General features: G+C 38.2%; 2 protein-coding genes across 2 annotated transcripts; both read right to left on the reverse strand.

Annotated features, from left to right (window-relative positions):
• Positions 1-7,990: 7,990 nt before the first annotated feature.
• On the reverse strand, positions 7,991-10,387 carry bsx (brain-specific homeobox; the record flags this gene model as incomplete). Its single annotated transcript, XM_084073890.1, has 3 exons — positions 7,991-8,224; positions 8,828-9,018; positions 10,129-10,387. The coding sequence occupies 3 exons, from the start codon at positions 10,385-10,387 to the stop codon at positions 7,991-7,993; spliced, it is 684 nt and encodes a 227-aa protein (XP_083930016.1).
• A 4,546-nt stretch (positions 10,388-14,933) lies between these two features.
• Positions 14,934-19,084, reverse strand: lim2.1 (lens intrinsic membrane protein 2.1; the record flags this gene model as incomplete). Its single annotated transcript, XM_084073423.1, has 4 exons — positions 14,934-14,995; positions 16,787-16,921; positions 18,437-18,586; positions 18,910-19,084. 4 exons carry the CDS (start codon positions 19,082-19,084, stop codon positions 14,934-14,936), a joined length of 522 nt encoding a protein of 173 aa, XP_083929549.1.
• Between the last annotated feature and the right edge of the window lie 6,952 nt (positions 19,085-26,036).

A 26,036-nucleotide genomic window follows, 5' to 3' on the forward strand; every position in this document is an offset into this window, starting at 1 on the left:
CCCCAATGTTTTGTCATTGAGCACCGTGTCTCTGCTGACCTCTGTGCTGATCCACATTGTTTTGACAAACAGGTCATCTTCATTCTGAAGAAGACCTGATGCAGACATTAATAAACTATTGACTGGGAGCAGTTTACTTTTACAGTGTGCGGAGTTGCAAACTCTTATTTATTTTGACCTTTTATAATGCATTATGGGATGCATCGAACGTGTTACCCATTTGATCGGACATTGTACATCTGTTTTGTCAGTTCCTTTTTTGCATCTGTACAATGCTTTGCATTTTTCTTGCTAATGTAGATGTTTGATTTATTAAAGGTTAGAAGACTATTTGTCAAAAACGTACTCATTTGAGATGAACATAAGACATAACTAATCTGAAATTATCAAAATTGGATTCAGGAGTTTATCCAAAATATTAAAACAGTTGCTTGAGATTATATAGCTCAAGTTAGATGCTGCTGTTATAAAAAACATGTTGTTTGTGTGTGTGTGTGTGTGTGTGTGTGTGTGTGTGTGTGTGTGTGTGTGTGTGTGTGTGTGTGTGTGTGTGTGTGTGTGTGTGTGTGTGTGTGTGTGTGTGTGTGTGTGTGTGTGTGTGTCTCTCTCCTTATCTATAGTCAAATTCCTTGTATATGAACATAGTTGGCCAATAAACAGATTCTAATCATGGTTGTCTGCTGTCTACTTCTGCCAGCCTTACACCCTGAAAGATTACAAATACCTAAAACAGGATATCAATCTACGTGGGCTTGGACCTGATCGTGGAGCCATTGAAAAGACAGTGAGTACTTCTACTTTTCACTCAGACTAAGAGTGTCTAGGATAATCTCCCTCTTAAAAACATATTTTCCCTCACTAAGTGGTGAATAAGCTCAAAACAGTAAGCTCAATGCATTAACTGGAAGGGAGAACAAGGTTCTTTCATTGGCTCTGTGCTTCAGAGAGATACAGTGCACATCTTTCTCCTGAAGCTGTTCCCCAGCTATTTCAAGTTATACTGTTTTGTGTTCTCACCATATGATGCTTTTCTAGTAAGCAGTCTATGTAAATGTAGGGTACAGCATAGGAATGGCAAGATTTCATTATATAAATACATGTTTTAGCCACTTTCATGTTTGAAAAAGTAATTCCTATTATGAGTTATTATAGTTATGTCTATAGTTATGTTAAGTCATTATATTTATGTAGAAACCAACGTGATTGTTGTTTTGACAACCATGTCTCCGTCAAATCATGGTGTCCACTAGTGTCATGTCCAAAGGCTTTCTTTGTTTTGTGCCACTCCCTCATTTGTAACCTTCCATCTCTCTCCAAAGATAAAATTTGGTTCACAAAGCAAATGAGAGTAACCCATAAGAAGTTAAGTGCTCTTTGTGCTTTGATGTATGTTTTGTTAATCCCCAGTTGTAAAACGTGGGCATGTTTGGCCAATTTGCACTAGATTGAGCCATGTGAGCCTCTGCAGCCGAGTCTATTAGTAAATGATGGTGTGTAAATGTTGATAGGCCTGCTGAATGGTTTGTTGTATATGTTTTGTTGGCCTGGGTGGAGAGGGTCTGGTGAGGGTATATACAAATAGAAGGGCCTTAAGGGAGAAATGGCTCAGTTAATTAAACCCCTCTTTTGTAATCTGCCCCCCCCCCCCTCTCTCTCTCTCTCTCTCTCTCTCTCTCTCTCTCACCACCATCATGCTGAGAAAATGAGACGGCAGAAGCTGTATTCAAATGTGATCCGGGAGCAGAACAAAAAGATAAGTAGGATTCCCTTTCTGCCGGCCAAGGAGCTGGAAGGCAGTGGGAAGAATGTTCCCAGGAGGAAGGTGTGTGTCTCTGTGTGGCAAGAGGGTGAAACTGGGATATAATGACATCTATGAGATTAGGATTAAGTTAAAGAGAACATCTTTCTTTCTTCATCAATGTGAATTTCTCTCACTCTCTCTCTCTCTCTTCCAGGCCTTGGAATATGCAAGAAATATAGCCAAGCCCCCAATACCACCCCAACCCAACCCAAAACCCAAACAGCAACCGCCATCCAAAGGCTCCACTCAGAAAGCTCCCTACCTAGGGGGCTTGGATCTGTCCCAGCTGACCACACTGGAACTCCTGAGAAAACGCCATGAAGAAGAAAAGCTGGCCGTTGCACGCTTCAGAAAGGTGCACTAAATTGCACTTGATTAAGATTTTGGTGTTTTGAAACAAGCTATTTGAAAAACATTTTGTATAAATCAATCTCATGCATTTTATAACGATTCCGATATCTTTTCTGCTGGAAACGTTCTACTGTCCATTGTATTCCCTGTGTCAATATCCAGTCCACTCTGTACCAAAATAGAGAGAGAAAAAACAAACAAACAAAAAGACAACGTTGTTACGAAAACTATTTATCACAGGTTTATTTAATGTATTGAATTCTTCATTAACAAATAGCAAGCAGTACAGCAAGTACAATTATGCAAGCAATGCTAAAAGGGTAACGCAAATAAGACTTGTATCCATTCTGGTCCTATGGTCTGTAATAGCGCAGGTGCAAATAGTGTTTCTATATTAGCAAAAGTGAATGTTTGAACATGGCACTGTCACTGCACTAACTGTCCAATTAACAAGTTACAATGCTCTTTTGTACCCAAACATTAATTGAATGTGACTGATTTCAGCACTATTGACAGTTTTAGACTCAATGATAAATCTCTCAGTAAGGAAGGCATGTAGCACTACATTGTAAGTGGAGGCTATTGGTGGTACTATCTTGTTCTGTATTCAGTGCCTTATCTTCAGATAACTGTCCAAATAATGGAAACAGCATAAACTGTGAAAACAGCTTCAATCTGCTGTTGCATTGACTCAACACGTGTCTGGATTCCGGAACACTACAGTAAATGGGATCTAAAGGTGCTAGTGCAGTGCATTATTTTTGTCTGTCTTTATATGATCATTACACGTCACACTGTGGACCTGTGAGACCTGTCTGAGACTGTGTGAGTTGAATTGAGCCAAAATGTCAGGGCAATGTTTCATCTCAAGAAAACAAAACAAAGAACCCCCCCCCCCACCAAAAAAGGTACAAATGATCTTTATGTGTCAATGACAGTCAAGCAGGGTTTTGATTTTACATATTAGATATTCCATGTCTGTCTGTAATTCTCTTCCAACAGTTGTGGAAGGGGGTGATTTCATACCAAAAAAACGCCATATATCATGAACGCAACATCCGATCAACCCCAAATTGGAATCGCATGTTGAAGGGGTTCTATAACGCACATCTAAAAGCGCTTTCACTTCTGCTCATAGGTGTTTGGCTCAAATGTGGAATGTTGTACCATAATCATAAAAATGCTATTTCCAGTCTTCCTCGCATCCTGACAGCTGCAACCCACGACTTACACAGTCCTGGCTAGGCAACCCAGCCCGGCGGAGATATGCGCTCCACATAGCGCCCTTTTCTAGTTGAGAGAATAAAGTCTCTTTTCGAAGAGTGACATGGCCAAGAGAGCAACATGAACACTGTTACAACAATATACATAAGCAATACAAACAGACAAATACAGCTATCAGTACCAATAGAGTACTAATATCTCAATATTTTAAAATTGCCTTAAATTCCCCCATGCATTAAAGTTGTGCAGAAAAGTTCACACCATTGATGTCACTGGAATAAACTCTTGAATGTGAAGACTACAACCCTTACTTCCTGGTTTTTAGCCATTACCTTCTATGGTCGTGACATTTTCCTCCTTGTTCTCTGGGATTATGACAAAATAGCGATACTGACTTAAGAAAATAGTAATCAGGTTGATGTAATAGTGGCCATCCTTATGGGCATGCCAGGCCTGCAAAATGCATCATGGGAATTGTAGGAACACAGGATCAAAACACATGATATGTCAATGGACTGAATCATAAATGTTGTACTTTCTACAGCCTATCATCACTATCAACAAGGAACTGAAATGCAAAAATATGATTGTGTCCCTTAAGCATGCCTTGATTTCATGTGCGAAAGACTGCAGTGAAATATATCATAAAAAACAATAATAAATCCAAAGCATAAATTACCTTTGGGTGAACATAAACTGTGAGGAAAATAAAAGTGCATCGAGAATCTTGCTTTTGTATATTTTATTTCTTGAGGTGTTATACTGGCTCTTACTCACCTGATTCAGTCCTGGGTGCACTTTAGCCATGTTCTAAAGTGTAACCCCCCCCCCGCCCCCAAATCAAAATGCTCCGAAGCAGCCCATTTCACTAATAGAACCCTCAGATCATTATCAAAGCACTATTTACCTCTGTGCAATATTGTAATTAGATTATAGTCTCTATTTAACCCATCATGGGCTCTTTGAAGCCCTGTGTTTTTGGTGATAAGTCCTCAGATGCGTAGAGAGAAATAAATGATGGAGCCTTATTTGATTTAATGAGAAACGTTGCCTATCTCTTTGCATCTTTTTTTTTTTTTTTTGCTGTACCTCCTGTTTTTTTCCGCCATTGAAATCTAGTTAATTGAAGGAGTCTTTCACTGCTGTACATAAAGGGGCCTAAATTAGCATCCCTTTCTGCCCATTGGAAAGCTAAGGCAGATACACATGCTTTGATGTGAGGAGCAGGCTTTCAGTACAGGCGGCAGACTGCCTGAAAATGAGCTGATGGCCCTGCTATTAGGCCCAAATGCAGACGCGTCCATGTGTTGCAAAACGCTTAATCTTTTAATTGATCACCTTCTGCATGGCCTATTCTCTGTATCCCCCCCCCCCCCACACACACACACACACACACACACACACACACACACACACACACACACACACACACACACACACACACACACACACACACACTCTCTAATCAGAATTATGTCTTGAAATTACATGAATTGCTGCTATTCAAAAAGTGCATGAGAGCACACCTTATCCTCTCAGGAGAAGGAAAGCGTTGATGAATTAAAAAAAGAATGCACGTATACATCTCATGTTACACATTGATTCAATGTACAATGATGGCTGTGCATGTGTGTGCCCATGCGCATGTGCTCGCTGTGTGTGTGTGTGTGTGTGTGTGTGTGTGTGTGTGTGTGTGTGTGTGTGTGTGTGTGTGTGTGTGTGTGTGTGTGTGTGCAGTGTGTGCAGTCTGTGTGCAGTCTGTGCGTGTGTTTGTGTGAGTTACTATTTTTGCTTGCCCTTGTGTTGTATTATGTACCTTGGGGATTAGTCATCACTAAAATAGGTTGTCTGCACAGGAAGACGGCTGGAAAATGGCTATCATTTTGAGAGCTCAATTATTTCTTCATATTGTGTGGGTCATGGTAACTTACTGTACTATGTCATAAATAGTGTGCAACCAGGCAAGGAGTTTGATTGTTATATGAATCCTCAAACCAGAAACTTACATGAAACTGATATTACTGCTACGTTAAAAGAATATCTATAATGCATTGTTAGGATTTTAAACTTCATTATAGAAACTAAAATACATTGTTCTGAAAAAGTTCTCTTTGTAATTAACAGTCCAAATACCAACAAATCTCAGAACTGAAACCCTCATTTATCTTGTATGGAATGTTGCTTCCAAACATTCACTAAAATATAACATTGGAAGCTATATGCATTTACTTTTTCATTTGATTGTCAACTTAGTAAATTAAATGTTGCCTCTGTCCACTGATACTTTCTCAAACTTCCTTAGTAACCTTTTTTCCACTCATTATTTTCTTCTGACAAATCCAATTATCTGTCTACAAGAGTGCTCTAAAGTCAGTTTTCAATTTAGGCAAATATACATTGATGTCAACTGTTCTAGATGTAATTATTTGTGCATTACATTTTTTTAGTATTGCTTTTAGATCTAACCTTAGTGGAATTGTAGAGTAAAATGCCAGGAATACAGCCACCTTTGCTGTTTTTTCCCAAAAGAAATTGGATGGCACAGGATGCAATCAACTGTTTCTTAACATTCATCTGAAATTAGACACCTGGTTATACTGAATTCGATTCTGACAGCACTCTGTTATGGCAAAAAAATATGTTTTTTTTAGGCAATAAGGTACATATTTTAAGAGCAAAAGCAGCTTGCAATATCTCACAAGATTTGCTAAATTGTGACTTAATGAAATAGAAAAGCAATTGATCTTTTAAACCAAATCACACTATGTTGCACTATTAAGAAGAGATTATTAATGTAAATGTTTGTGTTTTAATAATAATAATATTAATAATTATAATTATTATAATCATGATGATGATGATGATTATTATTATGATTCAGATTCCTTTATTAGCCATTGTGTAATACACATAGGAATTTGTTTTGGCAATTATGATTATGATGATTATTATTATTATTATTATTATTATTATCATTATTATTACCAAGCCAATTTAGCAAAAACTCCCTAAAGTGGGCTATACTATACTATCATTGGGTCTGATCAAAAAACATATAAACCAAAACGACCCCTCATCTTTTGTGTATTCGATTGAATACTGAACAATATCGAAATATAGCCTATAGACAAATGCCTTGAGTTTTTAGATATTAGGCTACAGGAAAGTCTAAGGAGTCGAATATTTATAGTTATTCACAGATTCTCCTCTGGCTTTTTACTTAATTGCGCGACACCGGCGCCCAATTAAGTATAAACCCAACGCAGCCAACACAGATTATATCGGTGGTGTAAAGTAATAAGTACATTTACTCAAGTACTGTACTTTTACAATTTTTAGGTATTTGTTTTTACTTGACTGGAGTATTTCCAATTTCAGTACTTTTACTTCTACTCCACTACATCTCAGAGGCAAATATTATGCTTTTGAAAAGAATTTCATGAATAAAATAAAAATAATCAAAGAAATTACTTAAATTAGAAAACAAATGTTTACGAAGCAGTGAAAATCGAAGATCTGCAAGCTCGCAACGCAGCACATGTTGTGAGATTGTAGATCTGCTATTTTCACTAGTTTGGGTCCCGGGCAAACATCTGATTTCTCTTTTAGGTCTTGAGCTAAAATGTTTGGGAACCACTGAGCTGGAGAGTCTGTGGTGCGTAATGGAGGTGGCAATATAGGCACCACACTGCCATGTATCATGATCTGGTAAACACCATAATCAGACATATATCCATTATGATGAAATGTTATTAGTATTGCTATTATTATAGCCTATATAGTTTTATGTGATCATTTCTTTCAGGCGCTCATTGGCCAACTCATTCTTACTGACCTGGTGGAACTATGACGAAGAAATCGAGAATATAGCCTTATAGAAAACAAGAATATTGTTTTTAATAATATATATTATGTCATTGAACAATTGATTAAATTGAGTAGTGCCGAAATAAAATTAGTTTAACCTGATAAGTTAAAAAATAACACTTTCTCGATGACAAAGTGCACATGGAACTCGTGTGTGGTTTAATACAAAAGTGATTCACTAAAGCTAACACAAATCAGAATTAGCCTATGGACTACTGTCCCATAAACAAGTATGAAATGGTTCTATAATTGTAAATAAATAACCTAGATCTACTCTTAAAATATAAATGCAAAGTTTCGACTGAAAGTGCAAAAAGAATGGGGTATAATGATACATTTACCATACAAAACAAATAGCTTTACAATGTTTTTTTAAATTACTAATTTTAACAGTATTTCTTACATGTTGTCAAAATAAACAATTTGTTATTTTTGTTTAACATTCAGTGAAGAACATATAACCTATAAAGCGAATACTTAATACTAGTAATGTTGGATATATTATTATATTTCGTCAGACATGACAACACAACAGATTTACAACTAAGTCAGAGTATTAAGGAAAAACAAAAAAAATCAGTATGTTGCATGCTTCAATAAATACATGATAATACATTTGTAATTATTATTTTTTGTTGTTGTTGTTGTTGTAATATATGATTTCGTATCTGGGGACATTCCAGAAGGCCAATATCTACATTTAGACATGGGTAATTCCGTTTATAAAAAAACAGCTTGCATTACCTACTATAGTAAATGTTCTGGGGAGCAAATGTCATCTTCAATGTCAACATCGTCCTCGTGTTCCATGTATAAGTCAGGGTCCATTCCGTTTTTCATCTCATCATTGTTTTTGTCATTAATCTCACTCTCACTCGAGTTGTCTGACCTGTCCAGTTCACTTGGATCTTTCCGCACGTCCTGCGCTTTTCTCAGTTGTTTTTTATGCTTCATCCGTCTGTTTTGAAACCACGTTTTCACCTGTGTGTTTTTAAAAGAAATAGAATAATTTAATCCACTTGTCTATTTTTTGGAAAAAAAAGTGATCCACTTGGTTTTCAATAATTACTATATATGGATTATAGCCTTAGATCAGTGGTTCTCAATCAGTGGTCCGGGGACCACCAGTGGTCCTTGAGGGGGTAACAGGTGGTCCTTAAATGATGGAGAGTTGGTAACCAAATGGACCGTCCATTATAGATCTTAACTCTTGAGAGCGTAAAATTAAACCAAATTGACCCGGCCGTCAAGAGTTAAATTATTGTTAAACATCTGCATTACTCAATTTACAAGAAGTCTAAACAATTAGAGAATGTATAGAAGGATTGTTACTCTACAACGTTATTATACAAAGTTTGCCTCTTATCTCTCCTATAATGGTACCAGATCAATACAGCATGGATGGAATTGTGGACAAAATCGTATCCAACGACAACAAAATATTCTAAGTATTGGGTCTGAGAGGCTAAATCTCGTCGAACGGTGGCCGGTGCCTCAAATGCCGAATAAATAATGGACCTTGATATGAAAAAGGTTGAAAACCACTGCCTCAGATTGATTGCATTTAGTCCGTTTGTTTGTTACCTGTGTTTCAGACAGACTTAAAGCCGTTGCCAGCTCCACTCTCTCTGGTGTAGAAAGGTATCGCTGGATTTCAAACCTCTTCTCCAGGCCAGACAACTGGGAGTCAGAGAAGACCGTCCGTGCCTTCCTGCGCCTGCAGTGCTTGCCTGGTAACTCTGGGTGATGCTGAAATAATGCCGGCATTTGCATCCCTGTCACATGGAATATATAATATTATATGTAATAGTATATTATTTAAATAGTTTTGCGAAAAATAAAATGCTGCTCAAAGTGACTGCAAAAGATTGTTGCTATTTGTTTAAAAGAAAACTTCATATATACCCTATATAACATGTAACGACACAATGTGACATAGCTCTGTTTAACACAATGCTGTACCCCTCAAACTGTATATACTTTCCCCATTTTCTTAAACTGTTTGTATTATATTTTGACACTTGCTTTGGCAATGTAAATGTATGTTTTCTCATGCCAATAAAGCTCATTTGAATTGGAATGAGTTTACAACATCTTTTCCCCGCTCTTCTTTTTAACTTTTCTTTATTGTAATTCACGTTGAAAGTAATTTGAACTTGATTGGCTTTAATTCAGCAATATAATATCTGGGGGGGGTATTTTGACTTACAAAACAGATATTTCAGAGACGTTCAGTTGCGCAATTCGGTCAACTTTCTTTCGCACATTGTTGGAGATTGTATAGGCTCTAGTCAGCTGTATAGTCACTGATAACTGTTTTGTGTTATTATGTCTAACCGACAACTTTTATGCTGCAAAATATAAACTGTATTTATGACAATCAACATGCACATGCTGCAGTGCAGTGTTAATTGTGTCGACTAAAACTGTGACGAAAAATGTTCATCGACTACCTTTTTTCACTGACGAAAACTAAATAAAAACTAAGCTATGATGACTAAAACTATTAGACTAAATCTATTGACAATTTCGTTAACAAATAAAAACTAGACTACAATGTTGACTGGTGGAGAAGAAAGTATGTTTGGTTGCACTCGGGTGTTGCGCTCTGAAGCAGATACAAGCTCACACTGCCTCGCGCTGCGTTGTGAGCTTGTAGATTTGGCTATTTTCAGCATGCAACCAAGTGTAAAACAGCCATTACGACACGATCAAGGCCTGCCACAACACATTTTTGTGACAAAATCAACTGGCTACATTTAGTTGACTAAAATCTTATGATATTTAGTCAACTAAAACTAGACTAAAACTTTCCAGATGACTAAATATGACTAAAACTAAATGTAATTGTATTCAAAAGCAGTCAAAATGAACAGTGTACTTACCAGATGAGAAGAAATACTGATGGTGCTCCGGTTTGTGCAGAGGATGGTGTGGATGAGGTGCCAGTATGGGAGCTGGCATCAGTGGATGATATCCATATTCCAGGATGCTGGGCATTCTGGACGCATGAAGGGACGTGGTGAACGGCGTGTGGAAAACCTCTCGCAAAGGCTTGGGTTTGTGCAACAAGATGTCCTCGATGAAGAACGACGTTGACCTCTGCGTTTGCACCTGTGGCGCCGGAGACGTGTAAAGACTCATTATTATAATAATGATTTATCAAGTTATGTTTTTAAACCGACTTCAAACGTGCATCTGTTAAGCCTGTCTGTTGATGATGCCGTGCGTGCGGGTAAAGTGTCAGTTGTCTGTCTTCCCAAAGCAGCGACCGCTTTAGACTGTAGCCCGTGTAAACAGTGAGTGGGAGTGTTGTATTAGAGTCAGTGGGAGGCAGATTACTATTTATTCAAAGAGAATAGCAGATTGTGAAATTGATTTGTAATCAGCCAATGGGGTGGCTGGTGGGGCGGGCAGTATGGAGTGATCTGTGTATGGGTTAATACACTGTTTCTCAAACAGTGGGTCGCGGACCAATTTATATGGGTCGCGAGTATAAGTATCTCTTTCTTCCCGTTTCGTACATTTACATTTTTAAATTATATATATATATATATATATATATATATATATATAGTATACATATTTCAAAATGTTAAGAAAAATAAAGTTTTCATCAATTAAAAACAATTCCAACATTTTTCAAAAGTATTTCATACATAACATTTAAAAATCTAATCATTTCCAAAATTTTAAAAAAGTTCAAGAAGTAGCGAAAATAGCAGATCTACAAGTTCACAATGTTTGTTGTGTGAGCTTGTAGATCTGCTATTTTCACTAGCTTGGGTCCTGTGGGCAGACATCAAATTTGTCTTTTAGGTCTCGATATTATAAAGTTTGGGAACCACTGGGTTAATAGGAGAGGGGAAGGTCGCTGGCCGTGGTGCTGAAACCTCACAACTGTAGTTCACTCTAACTTGCTTTATTCTTTTTCTTTTGGGGGGGATTTCATCCCTTCGGCATATGCACTTTGTGTAAGCCTATTTTCAGGCCAAGGACCCCTTAGCTGAGAGAAATGAAGCGGGGACCCCCACATTGCATACAATTGTGTTGCAGATTAAACTTTTTCATAGATTTCATAGATATATAGCTTCATTGGCTATCATCAGTGTTGTGTAAATTCAGTTTGCTTATATTTTTTGTTCATTTCAGATATTTAACCACTTAAATCGTCAATACTTAGTACTTTATTTGCTCCTTCCCCCCTAATACACCAAACCTCTTTGCGGAAACTGCCGATACAACAAGCTCACAACGCCTCACAGCGTGAGGCGTTGTGAGCTTGTCGAAGATCTGCTATTTTCGGTTCGTTCCCCTCAGAATTGGGATGCTATAGGGTTCAAGTGGTTAATGTAAAAAAAAAAATCCTATCACACAAAGATTTGGCGGACCCCCTGTAGTAACTCTGAGGACGCGCTAGGGGCCCTGGACCCCCTGTTGAAGACCCCTGTTTATAGGCTATTTGAGTTTACAGGTGCGTGGAAGTTGGGTCTTTATTCTGTCACGCCTAACTTTGATTCTGACTGTTTTGCAATGTTTTTCAATGGGAACTGAGCGTTTTGTTGCCATTTGCGTGGCTCTCCGCTCCGTTCCCATTGAAAGCCACATCAGTATCAAAGTTTGTTTTTAGGCTATAATAATGTTAATTTTAGGCCATAGTCCAAGCAAAGCAAAGTTTGCTATTGATTGACCAGTCAAAGGTATAACCTGTAAGTTAAAACAACACGTTCTAAACAAACTTAAAGTTCTATTTTAATATAATAATCAATGTTATATAGAGTGAACAGGGGTCTGCCCGTCTCTCCAGCTCTTTAATAAACATAACATATTTTCAGGGCAATTTAATCCAATCCAAGGAGAGAGAACCCATCAGTTTCAGTAGTGCTCCAATTCCATTTTAACGATTTCAAATTCCCTAGAAATGTAGGCTATACTTCTTCAATAGTTTTCCTTTCATTTGACGTTTTATAGAAGTGTCCAGCCTGTTTCACAGCTCCCACGAGATGACTGTGCTATGAGCCTGACTAATAATCCCACCTAAATTGGCTGTAATTGTTGGTATTAAAATCTGGGAGAGTACAAGTACTGCTCCTGTGTCATTAGGCGACGGAATATATAGGCTGTAATTTGTTGATATCGTGTTGTCATCACATTTCCAATCATGGTGGTTAATGTGAAAGAGTCTTAATGTAGGCATGAATTCCTGCTGCAATGCTATTAGGCAATTAAGTGAGATGTTAGAGCGGAAGTTGCAATCCTTTCGGCTCGAGGACAGGATTTCCATTTGATCAGGCAGAACAAATTAATTACCGGAATCAATCAATTATGCACGCCACTGTCCACCAAATACATTCTGTCTGCGCATAGCCCATGCTGCATGAATCTGTCTCAAAATGTAAATTTGCCCGAGTTTTAAATGCTCGGAAATAAAACGACATTTGTGAGAGGAAAGTATAAGAGAATATGTGAGGAGTGTTAATCAGACAAATGACCCTCACCCTACAGTCCAGATTTGACTTGGCTAATAATCACTGTGGCCGCTTTACAAGTGAAGACGTGAACATCCCTTGTAATAGCGTAGCCTCAGCATTGGGTCATTTTTTGGGCACATTGACATTTCTGCCTATAACTTTACTCTCCTAACACTGCTGTTTCATTGTGCCGTATTGTCTATGACTGTCGTCAGCCTACCAGAATGATTGTTAGTACTTTCCAAAAATGACGTAGGTAAGGCAATTATGCTATGAGGCTAACTTTTTGACTTTGGCAGAAATTATTTTGAATGTAACAAAGCATGATAGGCTGAGAACATTGGCAATATTAAGGCAGGATCAAGACTATTCTGCTCTGAGTGCTGGTTTCTCTTGGCAAAATGAATGTTTTTTCTTTTCTTCTTTTCATTTCTTCTTTCCTGAAAACCTTCAAAATATGAGTCAGGTAATTATGCTATGAGTCTAACAATAGGCGAGCAGTCTATGAATGCATGTACTGACTATCATATACAACAAACCCCTAAAAGTGCTGTAGCTATAGTTTCTTTAACAATGGACGGTGGACCAAAGCGGAGCGCGGTGACCCTGTGCGTCAGTCTCTCTTCTCTAGAGCACATCAGGATAACAAGCTGCTTTACAGGGAAATTAGAAAGCAAATGAACAAATGGTGATGAAATCGTCTTTACGTGGAGAGTCAATAGGATCCGCTCCTGAGGTGCAGTTAAGCAGCTTTTAGTAGCCATTTCATCAAGTACATGTTTGAGCTGGTGCAGGCAGTGCGTCAGCCGTAAGTGGCACATTTCGATAAGAGGCTTGCAACACTGCATCTGGTAATACTTGGCTTATAGGTTTCAAGCACCCATGCTAGTGATATAGGCTATATTAGATCTGTTTGTTTCAAATATTTGTATTGATTTTTCAAAATGAAGCAATGAAATGATGAAAAGACAGCACAAAGGTCACAAGTTCAAAGCATAAAACAGAAAAAGACAACACGAAGCAAAGACTAATAGACCCCTTAACAGACGACGTCACACTGATAAGAACCAGTATGCGTGCAACCAGTATGCGTGCAATGAAACCCATTCTATCAGGTCTCGCTAGGACGCGCCTCACTAGCCAACACACAAGATTTTATTGTATAGACCAATTATTTGTTTACTAACATTGAGACTGGACGCACAGGTGATTGTTTCACGCAATCAATTCCCAACCTGTTGTTTCGGGGTGCGCTGGTTTCAGCACACCCCTCCCCCCTGTTGTTGTGTTTGGTCAGGTGCAAGGAAAGGGACCAAAGTCACTGTGCGATTTCTCACACGTGATGTGAATATTTGAATGTGAAGTTTGATAGTAGGTTGATACGATTCTGAGTCAAATGTGTTTCAGTTTAAACGAAATCCCGTATAGCCGTTAATAACAATCGAAAATAATGATATTAAAGATGGTTGGCTATTCCAGGATTAATGTAAATATTCTGGAAGTTATATGAATGGCTTACATACACGCGGGTAGGCCTATTAGGATGTCAATGCACCGTTCGCCTGCAGGTAGGCATTTGGCCCCTACCAATCCCTTTATTGGTTATTATTCCATAGTGTGCTAAATTAATGTTTATAGGCAAAATTATCAAATACAACTTGGGATATTAGAATTGGTTTGGGGGGGGGACATTTCTCTGTCTCCCTGTCTATGTCTGGGGGCCATGTGATACACAAATATGATCTTATGCAAGTCCTTATAGTTATGTAGATATTTTACTTTAGCTGCAGCAATGTGATTGACTAACTGAACCATTAATATGACTACTTTGATACAAAGGCCTATATATAGGCTAGAGCTAATTTTTCATTGTTTATGCTCTGAATATTTTTGAATAGTTCATATAGTTTAGCTTATACTGCTACTTTATAAAAATGTATGTAGGCCTTGTAAATATATGAATGAATATCTTATAGGCTGTAGGCCTATTTAAAAAGCAACATTAAACAAAACATGACACATGCATATTTTAATAAACATAACTATGCCACACAACGAAAAAAAAGAGGCATATTCCCCCGAATTTCCAATTGCAGAATCTTTTTATTGTTATCAATTAAACATTTGTATTAGGGAGGTAAACTTTGGGTCCATGTTGGTGGACATATTCAGCAGCACACAGCTCTGATGCAGGTCCAATAATCCATGCTTCAGGTCTTCTAATGAGAATTAGAGCTTCTGGGGCATTCATGCATCCGATAGGCACACATATAGAATATACCTAGAATGAAAAGACAAGTTATCTTCACTATTCACTCATCCATTTGACCATTAACCAGTAGGCCTAACATTATAAATCATATTGATTGACAATCACATCAGGTCATTGTAGCCTATAGTATATATATATATATATATATATATATATATATATATATATATATATATATATATATATATATATATATATATATATATATATATATATATTCTTTTTTATTTCTTTTTTGGCTGCAAATTAAAACAAAAATATTTTTTTTTAACGTTCACCTCAGCACAGGTGTTACCAATGGTAGGCCTACTACTAATTAAGGTTGCGGATTGCGGTTCCACTCATGCTGGCTCACTGGAACCTTGGTGACGCGAGGTTACTGGAACCACTAGACTAGGCTGTTACAGAGCCTTATTAGTATAATTGGTAACACCTGTTTACCCTACTGATATGTTTGGTTGCGTGAAAAGGTACATTGTTATTGATATTGCAAGCAGGAAACTTATGTCTGCCTTTTATGTATTTATTTATTTGAGATGAGCTCACACAATTCAGCATGGGAGCATCACTTCCTGGCATTGGTGTAAAGTAAATAAGTAGGCTACTTACTGTACTTAAGTACAATTTTGAGGTATTTTTTACTTTCTGGAGTGTTTCCAATTTTCAACACTTTTACTTCTACTCCTCTATCTGAGAGGCTATTGTACTTGTACTCCACTACAATTATTTTTTACTAGTTACTTTGCTTTTGATTATTATTACAAAACATACATTAAGACCTATATACATTTCGGCCATTTGAAAATAGCCGATCTACAAGCTCACACAGCATGACGCATTGTGAGCTGCGGACATTCTGCATAATGAGTACTTTCTACTTTTGCTACTTTAAGTACATTTTGGACTTTTACTTGTAACTGAGTATTTCTGCATTGCAGTATTGATACTTTTACTTAAGTAAAAGATGTGAGTACTTTTTCCACCACTGTCAGCATGGGAGGATCATTTCCTGGTTTCTAAGCACCGCCTGTTTTTCAAGTTTAAGATGGCGGCCACCAAACTGAATGGAACGCACACATCCTCTGATATATTTTGATACAGACCTATGTAACCCATTTCTTCTGCGAACAACACGAACAGTAAAGCACGCTACTATGCATACATATTGCAGCTGGCAATGTGTAAGGTAATCCATATTCAGTCAAGTATTTACCATCATGTTTGTTGTTATGTTAGCCTAATTGTAGCCTACACATCACACAGACTTACGTTTGACATTTCCAACTGAAGATTAACTGTCTAATAAAATATTATTCATGATGAGGCTTGACTGAGTGTGTAGGCCTAATGTTTGTAATGGAATGAACGTCAGTATGTCTTCCACAAGTGATTCATTATGACTCAATTTTCAGATGCAGTATAAAGAACACATAATCAGAGAAATCAGCTCCAACTGAAGGCCTGAAGACATTTAAAGGTAATAAAACACAAGTTGCTGGTGGCCAAGGGCTGTGCCATGTAGATCTGGTCAGCTTTAACCTACACCATCACCATGGAATCCATTTAACAGGAAATGAGGCAGGTTGAAATCCCAAATATGAATTTGCATAGCTAAGAGCTTATCTTAATGTAATATCTGATAACATCTCAAACTGAACAGACATGTTACAATATGCTGGGTATGTTGTTTGGTGTGTTGAAAACAACGACGGTGAAGGAAAACACTGATCATCACCAGCATTACTTACCATTAATACTATAATATTGATTAAGAGATGGCCTGTAAAGGTTCATGTTTACCTGAAAAGAAGGTGAGCACCACTGACACCCAGCCAATGATATACGACCAGGAAAACCTCCAGTTTCCATAGCGCTTCCCATAGTAATTAATTGTCACACCCGTGTACACAGCCATGGCTAGAAACACTAAAAAGCCTGAGGAAGGACAATGACAAAAGGTTACTTAGTACAGTAGCATCATAACATGTTTGTGTTTATTGTAGTACGGCCATTGATTATTAATGGGGTTCAGAGATATAGTTTTCATGTGCAGAAGGACCACCTCATTCAGCTGCTACAGTGTACTAGTAACAGAAATATTTTAATTTTGGTATAACCTTTTTACTGGACAAGTGTTAATGACAGTCACTATATTAAACATGGACGGGCCATTTACAGCCATTTACATGCTTTCAATTTGAAAAGTACCAAACTCATTATTTTATTTCCGTTCATCATTCATACTTTTCAGGCAGTGATTTGTCACATTATATTTCTAAACTATTTTATGTAAGACTGTGTCCCAAAGGCTATGTCTAATAAGTGCTCTTACTAGAACGTCTGACATCTTAAAGAGGTGGTGCCATGGTTTTGCACTTTTTCTGTTTTTCATGTGTATATGAGGTTGATAGAACTTCATTAAGCCCCCTGGTGGTGTTTTTATGGTGTTTTAAGTCTTCTCTGACTATTTTGAGTTTCTACCTTCCTCCTAGTATAACCATAATACCTGATGATTATGTTTTAGGGGGGGGTGGGGGGGGAATCACTGAAAATCACGGCACCCCGTCTTTAAGAAAATCCCCAAATGCTGGGGTGCATAGAATCTGTTCCACTGACACTTGTAGTCCTTATTTTTGAGCTTTCATATGGTGTAGACTCGGTGGCCTAGGGGTTCCCATAATGCACTGCGTCAGTTTATAAATGTAAGATTCAAATAATTGTTTAATTAAATAAAACTGTAGCTGCCCCATTTTGTTATTGGCATCTCTATTCTGGGGCAAATGTTCTTTTTGGTGAGGATATTTGGCATGGGTTGGGGGGGGGGGGGGGGGCCTAGTATAGATCCCTGGGGGACTCTGGTCAAATATATAGGGTTATGTGGCAATGTTATTATCAAGGGAATTACTAAAGGGTTGTTTCTTATCTAGGCAAGGCTATGTCTTGGTTACAGGAAGTAGTATGGAATTGAAAAGACCCCAACAAAGTGTCATATTAGCATACTTTACATGCTCTATACACAGGACAATATTTATTATCATAGAAACCACCTAGTCAGTAGTAGTTGATTATCAAATAGCCGCTTTGTTGAATTGCCAGCAGGAGAAATGCAGTGTGTCCAGTTTTTCTATTAGTCTCATAATAAAGACAACCAGAAGCTGATGTCGGCTTCAAACAAGAGCATAATGAAACCATTCTTCTTTCATGGATTCGGTCCTTTTGTGAAGGTACCAGACATCCCTGCTTCATTGTGGAATCAAATAATTTTGTCATGATGCGGTTGGATGGCTGTGATTAGACTGTAGAAATATAATGCAACATTTCCATTAACAAAATGCCAGTGTAAACAAAAAAAAAACCAAAGTTATTGTTTTTTTCCCCTTTATATTGACTGACAATGAAACATTTAGAGGACACAGCAACCAAGCGAAAACAGAATGGAGTCCAACTTACATGAGATGAAAAACAATATGCCTGCAGCAAAGGTTTTGTCAAATCTGTCGAAGGACGAGTAGTGGATGAAGGCCATGATGCCGATGATGATGCCAATGAAACATGCCAGCAGGGAGAGGATCATGAGGGCGCGGGTAGCATCTAGGTGGGCTGGGGACAGGGTCAAAGGTCAACAGAAGTAACCACAGGGGGACTAATCTGTGTCATCATGACCCCGTTGAACTCCCATGTAAATAGACCATTTTGATAAAGAATGGAAAATGCAAGTATTGGTTTAGAAGTTGCAATGGAAACCAAGTCTGCATCGTGCACAGTAAAATTCTTTGTTAATTTAACTCTGTGAGTGTGCAAATGTAACCAAATGGAACTGTATGGGTCCATTTGGTTGCATTTGTACACTCGTAGTGGCAAATGGATCAATTTCCACACAGGGGTTTACTGTGTGCAGGCGCATGGTGCATTCTAGACTTTACCAATGCTGTCATTGTGCGGGAAGCATTTCCCCGGCATGCAGTAACGCCACAGGCCCTGGTGCATGTAGTTGCTGGACTGTCGGTACTGCATCCAGTAATCGGTTGCCGTGGAAACGATCAGGAGGATGTTCCCCACGCCTGCACAGAACAGCCCTCCGCCCATAAAGCTGTACATCCTGCACCTGGAGGCATGTGCACAAAGAAAACAAAAACACGCACATACAAATACAAGAACACAGGGTCACTTAAAACCAGAGGTCAGCGCCGCCCCCCTCACTCATCCCACACACTTCAGGGAGAGAGGGTCTAAGTGTCAGTAATTGCGTTGTAATGAACATATTATTGCCACTAGATTGAGCTGTGGGGTCGCTCGGGTGGGCACGGCGTACTTTGTTCTCTGTGAGATCACTCAGAGAGTGGCCTTTCCGTGGACACTTTAGAAGGAAAAAAAAAACATAAAATTCCAAATGCTCAACCAGTGGCCGTAGAACAGCTTTGATACTTGATACATCTATTGCACATGAGTCCACCTGGATGCAGCATCTTCTGACCCCTCCCTGTTTTTAAATGTAGAGCCTGCTAGCTCAGTATTTCTAAAGGAGGATATAGATGCTAGATATGGATGAGGCTGAGAGAACAGAATATTAATTTAAGAGCTCAGTATTGCTGGGAGATCACATTCATTCTTATGCCTCTTCAATATAAAAGATTTACTACAAATGTCTTATGTTTCTCCATATAAACCACAGTTCAAAGCCACTTTATGGGTTTTTATAGGTGGCTGCCTAATGGTATTACACATTTTCCATTCAGTTTCAGTTCAAAGGCTTTATATGGCTTTTTTTCCCCTCCATTGTCAAATAATAGTTCTAGGGATTTCATTTTCATGTGAAGGAAGTCTCAACCCTATTTGCCAGCTACTAACATTGAAATAAACATGACTGAATGGCATATAATGTATTTTCCTTAGATTTAGTTTAACATTCCTGCCTCTAGACTATTTTGCCCAAAGGAAAGAGTGGATTAAATGTGAGGGTGTGAACTGTTTGTCTGAGACACAATATGTGGGGAATAGATTTTCACCTTACATTGAAAGAGAAACCTTTTGTTCAGTTACCAACATCTGTACCATTTCCAAATAAGGTAATTGTAATACATAAACGTAATAATTAATTAATAATGTAATGTGAAGGAGAGGTATATTTACAGTACAAAGGAAACCCCAAATGTCAAATTAACCCTTACAGATTTAGATTAACACTCAGTGTATAATCATTCTAGATAATATTTAAATTGAGAAACAAATATATTTTCCATCTGCCACATTACAGTAAGTGTATAGAGATTAGTTTTGGTGCTGATTACAGCATTCTTTGTCACTGGCCAGAAAAACCTCCCTTTTCAGTATACTTTCACACAGCCCATGCATTTTCACCTTCAGGAAGTGTTCAATATGATTCAGTTATTACCCTACTTTATAGGTCTCCCTAGAGCTCAACCAATTTTAACTTTTGTTTTTCATAAGAAGTCTTAATATATACTGTGCACCACCAATAATAAATCTGTACAGTATCTCTACACTTAAAATGCGTCTTTGCTCAGTAGGAGAGATGTACCATTTTCACCCAATGAAAAGAGCAGATCTGCAAGCTCTGTGAGCTTGTAGATCAGCTATTTTTGCTATTCAACAAAGTATATAGGGCTTAAGTGTTTTTTTAAAGGAGTTGTGTCACAGATTTGTGGTCCCTAGTTAAATCCAGCTGTTAAACAGTCTTTACATTTAGGGAATTATGTTCACTTAAAAGATTTTGCTATACAAATGTTGACAACTGAGCATAAACCCCCTATTTTCCATGAAACATATTCCACAGAGGAATAGAAGCCTACATATTTTTTTTAAAGAAATGAATACAAATGTCACCCTCACGCTTTTTTACATCATTGCACAAAATTGAATTTCAACTTACCTTGTTCAACTCCTTTAATAAAGACGTTTATGAAGACAGGGTTGCCTGACAAAACAGAACAAGATCCTATAATGCCAATACAGGCAGATTTCCAGCAAGCTAATAGTACTAGCGTTTGAGCGGTTGAATAGGGGAACCGGGGCTACAACAAACAGAAAGCAGAGACAAAAGGCCCAGTAGATGGCTGTCCAATCAGCGTGGGCCAGTTTTGTCATTTGGGAATCTGCTGAAAAAACAGAAATGGCCAAAGCTTGGCAAGTTGAAGTAATACTGATGACTGCATGGTTTTGATTGAAAGTGGAGGGCTGAACTCGCTTTAATAGAGAGCAAGTGAGGCATTAAATTTGACTCTAGCCACTGCTACTCTATCAGGATTGTTTTTTTTATTATATATATATATATATATATATATATATATATATATATATATATATATATATATATATATATATATATATATCCATTCCAAAACAATGTCTAAAAGTACAATATTAGATAAAAGCCATACATAATGTAGAACTTAAGATGTAAAATAAAGGTCCCCATATGAGTGCTTTCAATAAACTATCCACTCTGTAAGTAGCATATACTCGAGCTTAAATGCGTACCTGATATCAGATCTACTTGATATGTTTTGCTGTTTAGTTTTTTCTATTGTCACTGTCTCTCACTTACAGTTACTTCACAAGTCAGTGCTTGAGCCTGTCTAATATTTAAAGTATAGAGGATGTTTTGAAATCAGCATCTTGTTTAGTCCATTTGATTTGACAAAAATGCACTTCCATAACGCTTTATTTACCCAGCTTTTGTTTTGTTTTGTTTCCACACTAAAAGGTTGACTACAGGAACTGCACTTATCCAAATGTCACTGAGGTGTTGACATGGAGATAACACATGATGTTTCATCAATAATATTCTTGTAAAATTAGGCCTAGTTGTAACAGGCTGTTTTAGAATTATTGCTCCACACCAGCAGTGGTGTAGTACTCAGCTCCAGTACTTGAGTCAAAGTATAGAGACTAAAGGTCAAATGTTACTCAAATACAAGTGAAAGTTACTCAGTCAATTTGTACTTGAGTTAAAGTAGTACTTGCTTTTAAAAATACTTATGTTTTCAAATGAGATGCTAAGCTTGTATAATAACAAATACTTAAAGTACAGATACAAAAAAAAACTTCAGTTCAGCACCAAAGTAAATGTACTTTGTTACTGTCCACCACTGCACACCACTCATAGTGACTGTCATACCACCATAGTAAAAATGATTTGATTCTCATAGTATATAGCTGGCCAATTCAGTCATGACTCTACATACTGTTGAAGGATGTACAGTAGGTGGTGCCTTTTTAGGCTATGACAATTATTGTCTTCTAGAACAGTGGTTCCCAAATGCGGCACCATTGTATGAGCATTAGCACTCTGAAGCTAAACTTGCACTCCATCACACGACGGTGTGGCTTGCCGAGAAAAACTGTTTTCCCAGTTCATGTTGAAAAAGCATTCAATACCAGTACAGCGCCCTATACTGTGGACAGATATGATGTCAGTTTTTGGCTTTGTTTTGACCCTACCCTGTCTGTATGGCAGCTCGTTGTGCCTTGTTCCCATCTCCAGCCTGGCTTCCTTTCGCCTTGACACACAACCCCTGAAGATGAAAGGAGAAGAGTAGCGCCATTACCTGCATTACAGCCAGTTGCTAGACCAATTGACAACAACAAAATGTCCCAGTAAAGGGATTTTTTCCCCCTCCCAGAGATTTGAGTGCTGTACTTACATCTAACTTCATTTTTATAGACCACAGCCTATTTTCTTCCATTTGGAGTGTGCCTGCCAGAAGGGCATTTGAGATCCTCTGCTGCACCATCAAAGTGGACAATGTATGCCTCTGTGTTGCCAGAGAAAATCCACATTTCCTTGAATCCATCCAGCTTTTGAGAAATTAATTTAGTTATGGAAGGTCTTCATGTACTGTATGTGCTTGGGAGGGTGAGGAGCTCACACAGTACTGGGCAGGTTAACCACATGAACCCTTGCATCCCTATTCAGGGCATGTCAGACGAAAATAGACAAACATCAGGCAAAAACGGATGAACATTTTGCAAAGATAGCAGATATACAAGCTCGCAATTGTGTTGTATTGTAGATCTATTTTTGCTATTGACGTAAAATTAAGTATGTAGGGTTTATTAACAAAGAGATGAATAACAACATACTGTAAAAGTAATTACAAACAAAATAATGTATGGTGGTGTGTTAACCATTGTTATGGCGAATTCACTAAACCTTGAGTCCCCAGGTGTCTCAAGTCCTCAAGACTTTCAAATTGTGCAGCCTCTGCTGTGTGTTGTCTCGGGTCTCTCTCCAGCCTAATGCAGAGTCCAGTCTGTAAACTTTGAGTTCAGTTATTGCACACGGTATACCACAATTTGGATTTGGTGTAGACAAATACAAATAAGCACATTTTTAAAGTATTTTTGGAAAGGAAGAAAAATATGTCTGTCTAATCATCCATATATTTCATTAAATGGACTAAATCCCCAAATGATTGCAAGAGACAGATACAGTACAATGATGTATGACTTGGGAAAAATACAAAACTAAAGACAAAGCAACCACTGAGTGAGCCAACCAGTGAAAAGCATGGTATGTTGACTATGTTCCTGCTGTGCAGGGCACTAGACCGCAGCCCAACGAAAAACACTAATGGTCTCTGAAAGTTATTGACTACAGTGTGCAAAATGCTTCTGAATGTTTTAAGTTCCAGCCACGCTTTGCCTAAATGCTTAAATCAACTCCTTGGAATTGAATTTTGAAGCCTTCAAATGGCTAATTTGTGCAGCAAGTGCTTTCAGCATTTTCTCAGCATATAAGCGGCAGCTCTAATCATAAGAGCATGTGGATGGTGCTGCCTCTCCACACACCCATGAGACAGCGGCGTGGACGGGGAGAGAAACCCTTCCACTTAACCACTTAAATGAATATATCAAGAAACTAATTTGCCATTTTAATTGCGTGATTTAGGAAGACGCTACTTCACTTGCCCCTCTTCCATCTTGGTTGATTTCCAATGTGAGCGCACATTAGATTGATCTATGAAAGACTGCAGAAATCACAACACTTAAGTCTTTTCATTTTCTCTCCCTAATTAAATAATTGAAATTCCTGTCACTGTCTGCACTTACGGCGCACACAAACACAAAAAACACACGGCTGCCTGTACTGGTGAATGAATTGTGAAAGGCTTATTTTTCTCCCTCATGTATGGAGCCTTCTTTTCTTTGCCTTCTTCCTTTTTTTCCACTCTCCCTCCACAGATTCATTCCATCTGTTGAGCCCAGAAATAGATCAGTACATCCATTTTGTTGAGATTTGCCTGTCCCATTAAGTGATTGCGTGCAGAAATGGCAGGGGACATTTCTTCTGATATGTTCCCTGCAACAGCACTATCAGACATTAAGGACACATTATTGAGTCCCATTTTCTCTCAGCCACAAGGATATCCATTAGGGTGGCACACAGCCCTACATTTTTCCATTTTCTCCCTCGCCAAGCTTGACTTTACACATTATTCCTGCCTCTGTTTGTAATTTGCAGCCACAAATTATATCAGAGACAAGCCATCTTGTGCCATGTGGCTCTCCTTCCCAGAGCTATTTACTGAGACTTGATTCTGAAGTGTTGAAATGGGCACATCATTGCAGCTAATATTGATGGACAGGCAGGTGATTTGAAATCCAAAGAAGTTGGCCCACACTGGAAACTTTCTTCTGTCAGTCTATATTTTTTCCTATTCCTACGGACAAAGACTGCCGTGATGTGAATCTTTACTCAGATTACACACTATTTTCTGCTGCTTTCTGTCAAAATTGAAAATGCTTTAAGCCCAAACTTTTTTTGAGGGCATTTAACCTAAAAGAAAATAACAAAAAGAAAATTGTGCTTTAGTTTTCTCAAGATCCCTGTCAAACATTTTGTCACAAGAAATTCCAAATAGGTACTACAGTAGCAGTAGTGATAGGTTCTCACATATTTTGACCCAGATGGGATGGATGGACGGACGGACAGGCAGGCAGGCAGACGGATAGATGGATGGATAGACGGACGGAGGATGGATGGATAGATAGACCTTTATTGATCCTGAGGGAAAATACCATTTAAAAATTGTTTAATTAGATTTACTTTGTTACAAGTATTGAAGGTAAAAAAAACATTTGTTTTCATATGACATCTAGATGTTTGTCCTGTAACAAGGTGCTGTATCTTCCAACCCCAAAAGAAATCTCTCTCTTGAAGTCCGTCTGTAATGAGTTCCCTAGACAGATTTCCATATGCAAAAATGAGGTCTGTGGTTGGTATACTGTAAGCCTAAGAGTTTTACATTTTGTTTTGTGACAGAAATTACAGCTGATGTTTGCTACCTGAGATTATTTTTATAATTTATCCAAAACCATGAGGATACAATTCCATTGAAAAACTGCAGTGGGAACCCATCCCCGTAGCACAGTGTTGACTGAACTCAATAACACACAGGATAGGAAAATGTTGAAAATAGATGGATTAGTGATCTATTAGTGAACTAAACTAGTGTTTAGTTGGATCTTTGCTCTGTGTAGGCATATAGGCTACAGAAGCCTCATTAGCACCACTCTTGGTCCTAATAAAGTAATGATGTCTGTGATGTAAAAAATAAGCCATTATCTAACAGATATATTGACATTGTGAAACATTGTGAACGGTCACTTGACTGTGACTTTGACGCATTGCTCTCTTATAACAAGTGACATCTCCATGGTATTGTGCTATGATAAGCACAATGCCCTGGAAAAATGCATTCACGCCAGATAACCCGACAAACAGGTCAAGCCTTTTCATAGTGTTCCGGAGAGCACAATCACATAGGCGTCAGAAGGCAGCTCAAAGGCCATACCAGCCCCCCACTGATCTGACATTCTCATCGTGCGTTAGCCATTAATTCTGTCATTGTTGCTTCTCTGGCCTCCTGGAGTCCTATCAAAGACTCAATAACCACTGCTTAACCAAAGTCCATTGGCAATTCCCCCTTCTACCACCCTCCCCTAACTCTCTGTCCTCTCTTTCTCTCTTTTTCTGTTTCTCTTCTCAGCTTTAAGCCGTGTGACAGCACGTGGTTGTGTAGTGCAA

The sequence above is a fragment of the Gymnoscopelus microlampas genome (genome assembly GCF_963454915.1).
Source record: "Gymnoscopelus microlampas genome assembly, chromosome: 12".
NCBI classification, from domain to species: domain Eukaryota; kingdom Metazoa; phylum Chordata; class Actinopteri; order Myctophiformes; family Myctophidae; genus Gymnoscopelus; species Gymnoscopelus microlampas.